Here is a 14,761-nt window from a genome sequence, read left to right as displayed (position 1 = left end):
AAGCTCGAGAGTTTATTAATAATTCCTCCTTGATGCTTTCTCTTCTCTCACCCCATTCATGTGCCAGTGCACATACCTCCCCCACATCCCCATACCCAGCCACCCCACACAACCCCCCCCACACATCCCCACACCCAGCCACCCCCCCTCCACCCTTCCCTCTGCCCACACACACCTCCTTATACTCTGTGCTGGCAGAGAATTAGAAGTTTACCTAAACTCACCGTCACTTGCTAGGCTCTAAGGGGTGGAGCTATGTGGATAAAGGTTGGCTAATAACTGAAATTCTCACCAGGTTTTCAGTAGCCTCACTTAACTGCTGTGCTCTCATAATTGCTTTTGAAAAGGTTTTCTGGCTTCAAAGAAATCAAATCAAATTTACCAAGCGAATTGAAATCTCCAGGCTGCCGTCCTTCTAGAAGCTCTAAACACTTAAAAGAAGGTTTCAGTTTCCTTCTGTTTATATTTTCTTAAGAGCTGTTTTGTGCAGTTTGGCCTCTTCTTTCCTGGAATGGAACAAAGGTATTGTTTTAAAGTTTTTTCCCTATAAAATTTGGGATTGATATTTTTGGTAGCTTGTGTTCATTGCTTCTGATGAAAAGATTCAAGAACTGAAAGCTGTTGGTGGAGGATGGGATAGAGTTGATGATATGAAGATGATTTGGGAATATATACAGTATGTGACATCTTTGGAGCATCTGACTCATGACTCAGCCAGTTATTGGGGTTTGGGGTTGCTCCGCACCCTGCTTGTCCTGATGGTCTACATGCCACAGCCCTCTCTTTTCTCCCCTCTGTCCACTTCACCCAGCCCTTCACTGGTGGCATCTCCTTTTCTGCAGATTTCCACTATTTTTGTCTCTGGCTTCCAGCAGATCTTCTTGTTTTGGGAATTTGCTTCTGTCAGTACATTGCCTCCTGCTTTGCTTAGGGCTTGGAAATCTTTAGGACCACGAGAAATAGTAAAGGGTTAGGGCTGAAAGGGCCTGAGGGGTTCAAGCCCTGGACGGTTTGGAGTTAAGGGGTGTTCTAGAGTCCAAGGTACTCAGAATTCAGAAGTGCAGTCAGCCTGAAACGTCCTCGGAGTAAAATGCTGATTCCTTTAGGAGAGGAATAAGGTTTTGTGGGCTGCGTTGGGCTTAATCCTTGTTTGCAACCTGTTTCTGTGGTAGAAATGTCAGTTGCAGTACAAACAAATTTTTAGACTGCTGCCTAGTCATGTAGGGGATACTGTCTGTAGGATATTATATTTTAAAATGTCCGTGTACTATTTAGGTACATGCTAGTTCTTGAGTAAACATGAAGCTATTCTAAAGATATTCTAGGAATGGTTGCATATTTGAATTCTAGGTCCATAAACAAGGTTTTGTGAGAATTGCCATTGTCACCCATTAAATGCAATGTTCATTTCTTTTTTCAACAAATACTCATCGGAATCCTTATGTGTGTAAGCCCTTGGAGGTGCAGTGGTGAACTTAAACACACACACATTTCCTTCCTTGTGTGGCTTTCAGGTTTTTTTTTTTTTTTAGCGGAAACAGATAATTAACCAATCTCATAATTCAAGGTTAGACTAAAAGCTTAATGAGTCCTATAAAAGAAAAGTACATGGTCCTATGAGACTGTATAATAGCAGGATTTGACCTTCTCTGGGGAGTTGGGGAAGGCTTCCCAGTAGGCATGATGATTGAACTGAGATCTAAAGGGTAGAAGAGTTAAGTCTGTGAAGAAGGCGTCACAGCAGCATATTCTGGGTTTGGGGTTATTCTTTGAGGAAATGAAAAAGGCCATGTGTTGTTAGGAGAAATAGCGTACATAAAGAGCTGGAGGAAGTGATTAGGGGTCACTGTGTGTCACCTCTCAGGCTGCGTTAGGTATTTTGCTCTTTTAGAAGCAATAGCAGAATATTGGTGCCTATTTGAGAGGAGGGAGAAGTATTGATAGGATGAGATGATCCTGAAATTTCCATCTGAAATGTTATTCTGGCCATAGTAGAAAGAACAAGTTAGAGAGTGAGAGCAGAGTGACCAGTTATGGGACTACGACAATGGTTCAGAAGGGAGAGAGGATGGTAGTTTGGATAAGGTAGAAGAGGAGGGTAGTTGTGAAGTACACCTACTGGGTAAAAAGGACTGACTTGATTTGAATATGGGATGGTGAGAGGAAGTGAGGTGTCAGCTAACAGGGGTCATGGTAGACGTATGGAGGTTTGGGGATGGATGAGATGGGCTGAGTTGAATTTTGGATGTGCTCAGTTTCAGATGTCTTTAAGACATCCTTGAAGGATATGCCCAACAGGCAGTTCACTGTACAGAAATGGTTTTGTGGCTCTAGTCTGCTCATATATGTGTTTGAGGCATTTGTGTTCTGGAACCATGGGGATGGATGAAATCTCTTAGGGAGAAACCGTGAAAAGATGTAAAACAGAGCCTTAAGGAACCAGAACATTGAATGACCAGGCAGAGGAAGGATGAGTCTACAGTGGAAACAGAAATGACAGCCAGAAATGTAGGACAAAATCTGATGAGCTGTTAGGTGTGCATAAATGGCAATCATGAGGAGTATGTCTGACTGTAAAGGAGAGGAGAGGGAGAACTACCTGGAGAGTATGTGGGGCTGAGACATATTTTTGTTTTGTTTTGTTTTGCAATGGGAGAGATTTGGAAAGTTTAAAAGTCCATTTAATGTTGTATGATTCTATGTACATCTGACGTGCAAAATGGCATCCAGGCAGGGTAGAAAACAAATCAGTGGTTTGCCAGAAGATAGGCACATTGGGGGTGCCATATAGAGGGCAGTCCTTGGGAGTTCCACCAAGCAAGGTCCTTGATGGTGATAGAAGAGTTATATATCTTGATTGTGTGGTTGCTACACAAGTCTATACATGGAATAAAATTTCACAGAAGCCGTACACACACACATATGCAAATGGGTACACGTATGAGCTTGTGACTTCGGGTTAAAGCTTGCACCCAGCAGTATTGCAACAATGTCAGTTTCCTGGTTTTGATATTGTAAACGGTCATGCAGTGGCAAGATGTCATGAGCAAGAGAGGCTAATTGAAGGATACAGAAGGCTTGTGATGATTTTTGCAAATTTCTGAGTCCATTTCAAAATCAATTTTATTTTTATTTCAAACTTTATTTCAAACTAAAAAGCTGTAAAGCATCGATGATAGAGAATGTGCAGTTTACAGTGGAAAGGTGTCCTGGAGGAACGTCTTTTTCCTCTTTTTCTTATGAAGTTTGTCCGTTAGGTGCCCTAATTATTATTTTCGCCATTATTACTCATGCATAAGACAGGAAGCACTTATCATTAAAATGCAACCTAAACCCGCTCCAGTTCTGGCCACTAGAAGACAATGCAGAGGTAATTTAGGGAACTTAAAGAGGAAAACATGTTGGTGGTCCACCTTATGCATTGCATTTGCATTTCCATGAAAATTTTAGGATCAGCTTGTCAGTTTCTAATTTTTGGTTAGGAGTTGCATTAAGCCTGTAGATCAATTTAGGGAGAATTTCTATCTTAACAATTTTAAGTTTTCTGATCCATGAACATGGGATGTCTCTATTTAGAATTTTTCTTCCCTTCAATGTTTTGTAGTTTCCAGTTTACGAGTCTTGCATTTCTTTTGAATTTATTCCTAAATGTTTTATTATTTTTGATGGTATTCTGAATGGGATTATTTTCATAATTTCTTTTTTGAATGGTTTATTGCCAGCATATAGAAACACAATTAATTTTTGTTGTTAATCTTACACCTGTACCTTTGGTAAACTTGTCCATTAACTCTGGAAAATTTTTAGTAAATCACTTAGGATTTTCTCTACATAAAATCATGTTGTCTGCATGTAATTTTACTTTTCCTTTCCAGTCTTTTTTTTTTTATTTAAAAGAATAGTTTTATTGGCGTTCAATTTGCCAACATATAGAATGACACCCAGTGCTCATCCCATCAAGTGCCCACCTCAGTGCCTGTCACCCAGTCACCCCCATCCCCCGCCCACCTCCTCTTCCACCACCCCTAGTTCATTTCCCAGAGTTAGGAGTCTTTCATGTTCTGTCTCCCTTTCTGATATTTCCCACTCATTTTTTCTCCTTTCCCCTTTATTCCCTTTCACTATTTTTTATATTCCCCAAATGAATGAGACCATATAATGCCCTTTCCAGTCTTGATGGCTTGTATTTATTTATATTTTTCACTTAATTTGCCTGAGTAGAACCTCCAGTATAATGTTGAATAGAAGTGGCCAGAGAAGACATTCTTGTCTTGTTCCTGATCTTAGGGGAGAGCATCCAGTCTTTTATCATTAAGTATAATGTTAGCTGTGGATTTTTTAAAAGATTTTATTTATTTATTCATGAGAGACACACAGAGAGAGGCACAGACACAGGTAGAGGGAGAAGCAGTCTCCACACAGGGAGCCTGATGTGGGACTCATCCTGGGTCTCCAGGACTACACCCTGGGCTGAAGGCGGTGCTTAACCGCTGAGCCACCTGGGCTGCCCAGCTGTGGGTTTTTTATAGATCAGATTGAAGAAATTCCCATATGTTCTTAATTGTTTGTTTGTTTTTTTAATTGCGAAGAGATGTTGGATTTTTGTCAAATGTTCTTTCTGTATGTTTTGAGATGATCATGTGGTTTTTAATCTCTTTATCAATATGGTATATTATTAATTGACTTTTAGTATTAAATTAATCTTATACGCCTATGACAAATCCAAGTTGGTCTGGAAGGATTGATATTAATTTTTCTCTAAATGTTCAGTAGAATTCATCAGTGAAGCCATCTGGAACTGAGATTTTCTTGTGAAAATATTAATTTTAATTACCAATTCGATTTCTTAGCCTGTCATAGGCTTATTCAGATTTTTTATTTCTTCATAAGACAGTTTTGGCAATTCATGTTCCTTCAGTAATTTTTCCACTTCACTTCTATTATCTTATTTGTTGACATATAGTTGTTTAAAATATTAGCTTACAGACCTTTTTTTTAATAAAATAATTTTTATTGGTGTTCAATTTACCAACATACAGAATAACACCCAGTGCTCATCCCGTCAAGTGTCCCCCTTAGTGCCTGTTACCCACTCACCCCCACCCCCGGCCCTCCTCCCCTTCCACCACCCCCAGTTCGTTTCCCAGAGTTAAGAGTCTTTATGTTCTGTCTCCCTTTCTGATATTTCCCACACATTTCTTCTCCCTTCCCCTATATTCCCTTTCACTATTATTTATATTCCCCTAATGAATGAGAACATATAATGTTTGTCCTTCTCCAATTGGCTTACTTCACTCAGCATAATACCCTCCAGTTCCATCCACGTCGAAGCAAATGGTGGGTATTTGTCATTTCTAATGGCTGAGTAATATTCCATTGTATACATAAACCACATCTTCTTTATCCATTCATCTTTCGATGGACACCGAGGCTCCTTCCACAGTTTGGCTATTGTGGACATTGCTGCTAGAAACATCGGGGTGCAGGTGTCCCGGCGTTTCATTGCATCTGAATCTTTGGGGTAAATCCCCAGCAGTGCAATTGCTGGGTCGTAGGGCAGGTCTATTTTTAACTGTTTGAGGAACCTCCACAGAGTTTTCCATAGTGGCTGCACCAGTTCACATTCCCACTAACAGTGTAAGAGGGTTCCCTTTTCTCCACATCCTCTCCAACATTTGTGGTTTCCTGCCTTGTTAATTTTCCCCATTCTCACTGGTGTGAGGTGGTATCTCATCGTGGTTTTGATTTGTATTTCCCTGATGGCAAGTGATGCAGAGCATTTTCTCTATGTCTTCCTCTGTGAGAGTTCTCTTCATGTCCTTTGCCCATTTCATGATTGGATTGCTTGTGTCTACGGCCATACCACCCTGAACGCGCCCGATCTCGTCTGATCTCGGAAGCTAAGCAGGGTCGGGCCTGGTTAGTACTTGGATGGCAGACCTTTTTTTTTTTTTTTTTTTTTTTTAAAGATTTGTTTATTTGTTTTTAGAGAGAGGGAAGGGGCAGAACGAGAGGAAGAGAGAGAATCTCAAGCAGACTTCCCACTGAATGCAGAGCTGGACATGGGACTTGATCTTATGACCCTGAGATCATGACCTGAGCTGAAATCAAGAGTCAGATGCTCAATTGACTGAGCTACCCAGGGGCCGCTACCTTATAGTCCTTTTAATATTTGTAGGATTGATGATAGTGTCTACTTTTACATTCCTGGTTTTCCTTTTTTTTTTTTTTTAGTGATTTTATTTATTTATTCATAGAGACACAGAGAGAGAGAGAGAGACGCAGAGGCACAGGCAGAGGGAGAAGCAAGCTCCATGCAGGGAGCCTGATGTGGGACTCGATCCAGGGTCCCCAGGATCAAACCCCGGGCTGCAGGCGGCGCTAAACCGCTGCGCCACCGGGGCTGCCCATTCCTGGTTTTCCTAATACATGTTTTCTCTTTTTCTCTTGATCAGACTCCCCAGAGGTTTGTTAATTTGCTGTTCTTCTCAAAGAACCATCTTTTGTTTTCATTGATTTCTCTAGTGTTTTTGTGTTCTGCTTCATTGATTGCTACCATAATTGTTATTATTTTCTCTCTTCTCCTTGCCTTGGGTTTAGCGTTCCTTTTCCTAGATTGAAAATTGAAGGTTTTGATTATTGATTTAAGATTTCCTCTTTTCTAATGCAGCCATTTAAAGCAATAACTTTCCCTTTCTATTTTGCTTTAGCTACATAGCATGATGTGTGTTTCTTTCTGATTATAATTCTCTCCCCATCAAAGATATGTACTACTCTTGCTTTAATAGCATTTTTCTCATTTTCCTAAATATACATTAGTTGCCTTTTTGGGAAAATTATTTGAATGAAATTACATTGAATATTTGTGTAAAAGTGTGTGTGTGTGTGTGTGTGTAACCTGTCCCTTCACACTGGTGTATATTTTTACAACTAGTCTTAATTGGTTCATGTACACTTTGTCTCATATTCCATGGCATGGTATTCCACCATTATAATTTATTTACATAATATATAAATACTTAATTTATCATGTTATTATTGACAAACATTTGTATTGTTTCCAACTTGAAGCTAATATGAATAATGGTGTGATATACATCCTTGTATATGTAACTTGGAGAACATATGCACAGTTCTCTAGTGTTGAGACTTAGTTAAAAGTGGGACTGCTAAATTATGATGTAAGGGTATTTTCTATTTTATTAGAGAATGCCACACTATTTTCCATTGTGATTGAACCATTAGTGATATATGAGAGTTTCCATTACTCCCTGTAAACACTTGGTATTTTCAGTTGTTTTAATTTTAGTCTTCTGGTGAGTGTAGTGGTATGTTAGTGTGGTTTTAATTTTCATTTCCGCAATTACTAGGTTGAGCCCTCTTTTTATGTTTGAATATTCTCTTGTGAAGTGCTTGTCCATTTATCTTGTATTTGTAGTCTTATTATTGATTTGTAGAAGTTCTTATATATTCTGCATAGAAGGCTTTTGTTATATGGGTATTGCGTATATACCATTTGGGAATTTGTCTTTTCATTCTCTTATCAGTGCCTTTGGATGAGCATGTTATTCTTTTCAGGTAGTCTGACATAACAATAATGTTCTTTTTGGGTGGTGATTTTTGGTGTTTTGTTGGGAAAAAAGTCCACCCTACGCCAAGATTACAAAGATATTTTCCTATATTATCTTTCAAAAACTTTATTATTTGCCTTTTTTCCCTAAGATTTTATTTTTAAGTAATCTCTACACCCAACATAGGGCTTGAGCTCACAACCTCAAGATCAAGAGTCACATGCTGTACTGACTGAGCCAGCCAGGTACCCTTCCTTTTTTTTAAAGTCACATTTATGCAATGATTGGACTGTTACACTTAGCAAGCAACAACATGTGTCAAAAGAAAAAAATCTGGGATGCCTTGGTGTCTCATTGGTTGAGTGTCTACCTTTGGCTCAGGATGTGATCCTAGATTCTGGGGTCAAGTCCCATATCAGGTCCTCTGCGGGGAGCCTGCTTCTCCCTCTGCCTGTGTCTCTGACTCTCTGTGTCTCGAATGAATAAATGAATGAATGAATGAATGAATCTCTAAAAGAAAATAGAAAAAATCTACATTAAAAGCTTTTGTTGGAATATTTTACTGTTTCCACAGAACAGAAACTAAAATAACCTATTCTATAACTTGTCACAGATACAGTTCTTGAGGTTTTTGCCCTTACCCATGAGTAGTGTAAAATTTTTTAAGTTTTTAATTTCCAGTTAGTTACCATACAGTGTAATATTAGTTTCAGGTGTATAGTTTAGGGACTCAACATTTCCATTCAACACCAGTACTCAACAGAAGTGCACTCCTTCATCCCCATCACCTGTTTCCCCTATCCCCCTCTTCCCACCTCCCCTCTGGTGACCATCAGTGTGTTCTCTGTACTGTTTCTGGGTTTGTCTCTCTCCCTTTTTTACTCTATGCCTATTTGTTTTGTTTCTTAAATTCCACACATGAGTGAAATCTTATGGTATTGGTATTTCTCTGACTAATTTATTTCATTTAACTCAACAATGTGGATGGAGCTAATCCATGTCTTTGTAGCCACTGGGCCCTGCCACCACTGTGCTTGGCTTCTAAGTTCACGAACCTATAGCTTCCCTGGCACCTCTCAAGCTTCTGCTAAGCTTTGTTTCCTCTTGAACAATATGGAATAAAGTTGTTAATCTAAACAAAAACAAAGTAAGACTCAAGGCGACAATCCATTGGCAAGTTTTGTTTCCCACAAATTTTACTGACCTGAATACTACTATCCACAATTTTACTGTTATTTATATTGTAAATGTATTTAGAGTGCAATATATTTATATGCACTATAAATATGTACAATATAAATATGTTGCACTGCTCAGCTAGGTTAGGGTTACTGGGTTCATTATCAATTAAAAAATTAACTCAGAACATAAAAAAGGTATTTACTTACATTGTTAGCCTTTTAAATATAGATCTTTAATCTGCCTGGAACTGATTTTTGTCGATGTTCTAGGCAGGAGGCCAATTAATTTTTTCAATATGGACTCCAGGTTATCCCAGCAACACATATGGAAATGTTTATCCTTCCCCTACTGATTTACAGTGTCACTTTTCAAGTGTTACTGTGTATGTGTGCTTGTTTCCAGCCCTCTTTCACTGATGTATTTTATTTATCCTTGAGATAGTGATATCACACTATCTTAATAATTATAACTTTGCAATAAATCAAGATATTTGGTAGGACAAGTCTTCCCTTATCTTATTCTTCTTCAAGAATGATTTATCTCTTCTTTGGTCTTTTGTATTTCCAAATAAATTTTAGAATAAGTTTTTATGATGTAAATAAAAATAAAAGTTTTTATGATGAAAAAACTTTCTGGGAATTTGGTTTGGATTATATTATGTCTATGAATTAATTTGGAGTGAATTGACATCTTTATGATAATTGAGCTTCCAATCAGTGAACAAAATAAAACTCTCCACTTACAGATCTACTTAATGTCTCTCAATAGAATTTTATAATTTTCTCCATAGATTTCATCACATCTTTTGTTAGATTTATTCCTAGATACTTTGTTTTATGCAATTGTAAGTTTTATCTTTAAATTTTTTTCTTTTTTTCCTTGCTGCTCTGAGAATAAATTGACTTTTATTTTATTTTAAAAAATATTTTATTTATTTATTCCGGGGGTGGGGAGAGAGAGAGACAAAGAGAGAAGCAGGCTCCATGCAGGGAGCCTGACGTGGGACTCGATCCGAGGTCTCCAGAATCACGCCCTAGGCTGAAGGCGGTGCTAAACCGCTAAGCCACCAGGGCTGCCCTAAACTGACTTTATTTATTTATTTATTTATTTATTTATTTATTTATTTATGATAGGCAGAGAGAGAGAGAGGAAGAGGCAGAGACACAGGAGGAGGGAGAAGCAGGCTCCACGCCGGGAGCCGGATGCGGGACTCGATCCCGGGTCTCCAGGATTGCACCCTGGGCCAAAGGCAGGCGCCAAACCGCTGAGCCACCCAGGGATCCCCTAAATTGACTTTTAAAATGATTATATATCCAGAGACTCTGCTTAATTCTCATAGATTCTTATAATTTATCTGGGTGTTCTTTTGAATGTTTTATGTATGCAATCTATCTTTAAATCATGAAAACTTTTTCTTTTTTTCCGACTACTATATTTTTATCTTTTTTCCTTTTTTAAAAAAGATTTTTTTAATTTATTTATTTGAGAGAGAGAGAGAGAGCATGAGGAAGAGGGAGGAATAGAGGGAGAGAGAGGGAGACTTACCACTGAGCAGGGAGCCCGATGCAATGCGGGGCTTGGCTTGATCCCACGACTTCCGGATCATGACCTGAGCAGAAGGCAGACACTTAACTGACTGAGCCACCCAGGCGCCCCTTTTGTCTCTTTTTCTTGCCTCAATGTCCTGGGATGGTCTAGTACAATGTTGAATAAAAGTGGTAATTGGAGGCATCCTTGTCTTATTTACAGTATCAAAGGAAAGTATTCAGTGTTTCATCATTGTGAATATTTGCTGTAGGTTTTGTTTTGGTTTGTTTTGGTTGGTTTGGTTTACAGATGTTTTTTCTCAAATAAGGAATTTCCCTATTTTACCATGAGTTTTTGTCATGAATGGATAAAATTTTCTTAAACTGTTGTGTCTATTGAGATGATTATATGATTTTTTTTCTCATTGGCTCTGTTTTGTGGGCAGGTCTCTTAATTTTTTAAATATGAAATTAATCCTGCATTTCTGGAATGAAGCCTAGTTGGTTACAATGCTTTATCTTTTTTGGATATTGCTGATCTGGGTTTGTGCATATTTTTATTAGAACTATGCATCCATGTTCATGAGTAAAATTGGCTTGTAAAATTTTTTTCTCATACTGTCTCAAAGATTAAAGTAGCCTTGAGGTGCCTGACTGGCTGATTCAATAAAATATACAATTCTTGATTTTGGAGTTGTGAGCTCAAGCCCCATGTTGGGTGTGGAGATTACCTTACTATATTTCTAATGTCTGTATAATTTTCATTCCTAATATTGACATTTGTATTTTTCCCTTAGTTTTCTTAACAATTACATTAGAAATTTCTCAATTTTATTACTCTTATCAAAGACTAATCACTTGCCATCAGGGAAATACAAATCAAAACCACAATGAGATACCACCTCACACCAGTGAGAATGGGGAACATTAACAAGGCAGGAAACCACCAATGTTGGAGAGGATGCGGAGAAAAGGGAACCCTCTTACACTGTTGGTGGGAATGTGAAATGGTGCAGCCACTATGGAAAACTGTGTGGAGGTTCCTCAAAGAGTTAAAAATAGACCTGCCCTACGACCCAGCAATTGCACTGTTGGGGATTTACCCCAAAGATACAGATGCAATGAAACGCCGGGACACCTGCACCCCGATGTTTCTAGCAGCAATGTCCACAATAGCCAAACTGTGGAAGGAGCCTCGGTGTCCATCGAAAGATGAATGGATAAAGAAAATGTGCTTTATGTATACAATGGAATATTACTCAGCCATTAGAAACGACAAATACCCACCATTTGCTTCGACGTGGATGGAACTGGAGGGTATTATGCTGAGTGATAAGTCAATCCGGGAAGGACAAACAGTGTATGTTCTCATTCATTAGGGGAATATAAATAATAGTGAAAGGGAATATAAGGGAAGGGAGAAGAAATGTGTGGGAAATATCAGAAAGGGAGACAGAACATAAAGACTCCTAACTCTGGGAAACGAACTAGGGGTGGTGGAAGGGGAGGAGGGCGGGGGGTGGGGGTGAATGGGTGACGGGCACTGAAGGGGGCACTTGAGGGGATGAGCACTGGGTGTTATTCTGTATGTTGGCAAAGTGAACACCAATAAAAATAAATTTATTATAAAAAATAATACATGTAGAGTTTCTATTTTTTTAAGTATTTTTTTTATTTTTTTGTATTTATTTATGATAGTCACAGAGAGAGAGAGAGAGGGGCAGAGACATAGGCAGAGGGAGAAGCAGGCTCCATGCACTGGGAGCCCGATGTGGGATTCGATCCTGGGTCTCCAGAATCGCGCCCTGGGCCAAAGGCAGGCGCCAAACCGCTGCGCCACCCAGGGATCCCTAGAGTTTCTATTTTATTAATATTTGTTCTTGTATTCTTTCTACTTTCTTTGGATTATTTTATTGCTCTTTAATGTTCTTGAGTTGGATGCTTAGCTCATTATTTTTAGCATTTTTAAAATATTCATATCTAAGGCTAAATATTTCTCTCTAAGCACTGCTTACCTTCATACTACACATTTTGATATGTGAGTTCTCATAACATTCAATGTGAAATATTAGTTTCCATTGTAATTTATTCTTGACCCAAACCTATAGATTGTATACATTCTTTTTTGATTTCTAACTTAATTACATTGGAGTCAGATAATATGTTCTTTATGATTTCAGTACCTTGAAACTTGGTAAAATTTGCTTTATGGCCAAGTATACATGGTCAAATTTTATAAATATTTTATGTGTTCTTAAAAAGAATGTGCATTCTGTGGGTGTTGGGCAGATGACTTTATAGATAGTTATGCATATATAGTGTAGTTTGTTATTTGCATGGTTCAAATCTTTGATGTTATTACTATTTTGTCTGTTATTGTCATTTATTGTTTTATCTTTACATTCTTGTAAAAAGGCTGTTACTTTTGTAAAAATACTCTCCTCATGGGTTTATGTTGATGATTGGTGAGATTCTGATAAAATAAGGCTTGGAAAACCATAAAGTTCTGTGTGAATGTAGGGTAGGTACACTCTAATAGACAAATGAAGGAACTTGTTTTTTTTTAAGTTCATAAAATGATAATAGGAACACTGGCTCTGTATAATAGATTGAACTGAGACTCCCATTTTTTTAAATAATAAATTTATTTTTATTGGTGTTCAATTTACCAACATACAGAATAACACCCAGTGCTCATCCCGTCAAATGCCCCCCTCAGTGCCCAGCACCCATTCACCCCCACCTCCCGCCCTCCTCCCCTTCCATCACCCCTAGTTCGTTTCCCAGAGAGACTCCCATTTTTACAGAAACTGTCAACTCTTGGCAATTTCATAACATTCAGCACAACACTTTGAAAACAAAAAGATGTCTTATACAATTGTCATAATAAAAATGGTACATTTTATATGTTTAGCTGATTACATGAGTATTTTATTCTGTTCCCAAAGCATCAGGCTTTAACAGCAGGAAGGAAGAAAAATATGGCTTATTGTGACCAGAAAGTGTGGTTTGCTTCCTTACAACATTCATCTCGGAACTCCGTCTCACAATTTCTACTTTCCTTCTCCCTCTCCCCACTTTCTATGTATGTCTTGTTTCTGTTTTCCTAGAATCCCTGTAAGTAGCTCACTCTTCTCTCTCTCTCTCTCTCTCTTTTTTTTTATTTAGATTAACAAAAGTTGCCTAGCAATGCTCTAAGTGCTTCTTTTAAAGATTGTGGTGAAATACATATAACATGAAATACACCATCATAACTATTTTTAAGTGTATAGTGCAGTGGCATCAACAAATACGTTCACATTGTTGTGCACCCATCAATACCATCCATCTCCAAAACTTTTTCATCCTGCAAAACTGAAACTATACCACTAATCAATAACTCTCTATTCTCTCTCCCCCCCAGCCCTGGAAGCCACCATTCCTCTTTCTGTCTCTGAATTTAACTATTCTTGGTAATTCATATAAATGGCATCATGCAGCACTAAGTGCTCTTCTGCTGTTTCATGTAATCCTCCCAATAAGCCAGGGGAGAAGGATTATCCTTTACAAAATTGTTTGAATTAAAGTATAGTTGACACACAGTGCTTTTTTAAAAAGATTTTATTTATTTATTCATGATAGATACAGAGAGAGAGACAGAGACATAGGCAGAAGGAGAAGCAGGCTTCCTGCAGGGAGCTGGATGCAGAACTTGATCCCAGAACCTGGGGATCACGATCTGAGCGGAAGGCAGATACTCAACCACTGAGCCACCCAGGCACCCTGACACACAATGTTAACACTAGTTTCAGGCATACAACATAGTGATTCATCATCTCTGTGTTTATGCTATGCTCACGACACATTTGGCTTCCATCCGTGACTACTGCAATGCCATTGCCTATATTCCTGATGCTGTACCCGTTATTACTGTGACTTAACTCATCCATGATTGGAAGCGTGTCTCTCTCCTTCCGTCTCACCCATTTTGCCCGTTGCCTTCCCAACCTCTTTCCTCTGGCAACCATCAGTTTGTTCTCTATATTTATGGGTTTGTTTTTGCTTTTATTTGTTTGTTGTGTTTTTAAGATACCAAGTGAAATCATATGGTGTTTGTCTTTCTTTGACTTATTTTACTTAGCATAATTCCCTCTAGGACTATCATGCTGTCACAAATGACAAGATCTTATTCTTTTTTATGGCTAAGTAATATTCCACTGTGTATGTGTGTGTGTGTGTGTGTGTGTGTTTATCTATTTATCTATCAGTGGACACTTTGGTTACTTCCATATTGTCCCTATTGTAAATAATGCTGTAATAATCACAAGGGTGCATATATTTTGAAAAGTAGTGTTTTCATTTTCTTTGGATAAATACCCATTAGTAGAATTTCTGGATTGGATGGTACTGCTATTTTTAATTTCCTATTTTCCACAGTGGCTGCACCAATTTACATTTCCACCAACAGTGCATGAGTGTTCCTTTTTTTCATATCCTCCCCAA

At 38.3% G+C, this 14,761-nt stretch overlaps 1 protein-coding gene across 4 annotated transcripts in view; it reads left to right on the top strand.

Moving 5' to 3' along the window:
* LOC112657055 (cytidine monophosphate-N-acetylneuraminic acid hydroxylase) overlaps positions 1-14,761 on the top strand; it is a 133,400-nt gene that overhangs the window by 14,068 nt on the left and 104,571 nt on the right. Inside the window, exon 1 of one of the 4 annotated variants that reach the window (XM_025442865.3) lies at positions 277-522. The exons of the other annotated variants lie outside the window; for them this stretch is intronic. Coding sequence (XP_025298650.3) covers positions 512-522 — 11 coding nt within the window. The 5' untranslated portion in view covers positions 277-511. Of the gene's footprint in view, positions 1-276; positions 523-14,761 lie in introns of those variants that run through there. 4 annotated transcript variants of the gene reach the window in all.

This window comes from Canis lupus, chromosome 35 (genome assembly GCF_003254725.2).
Source record: "Canis lupus dingo isolate Sandy chromosome 35, ASM325472v2, whole genome shotgun sequence".
In the NCBI taxonomy this organism is placed as follows: Eukaryota; Metazoa; Chordata; class Mammalia; order Carnivora; family Canidae; genus Canis; species Canis lupus.
This window is presented reverse-complemented; position numbering and strand designations above follow the sequence as displayed.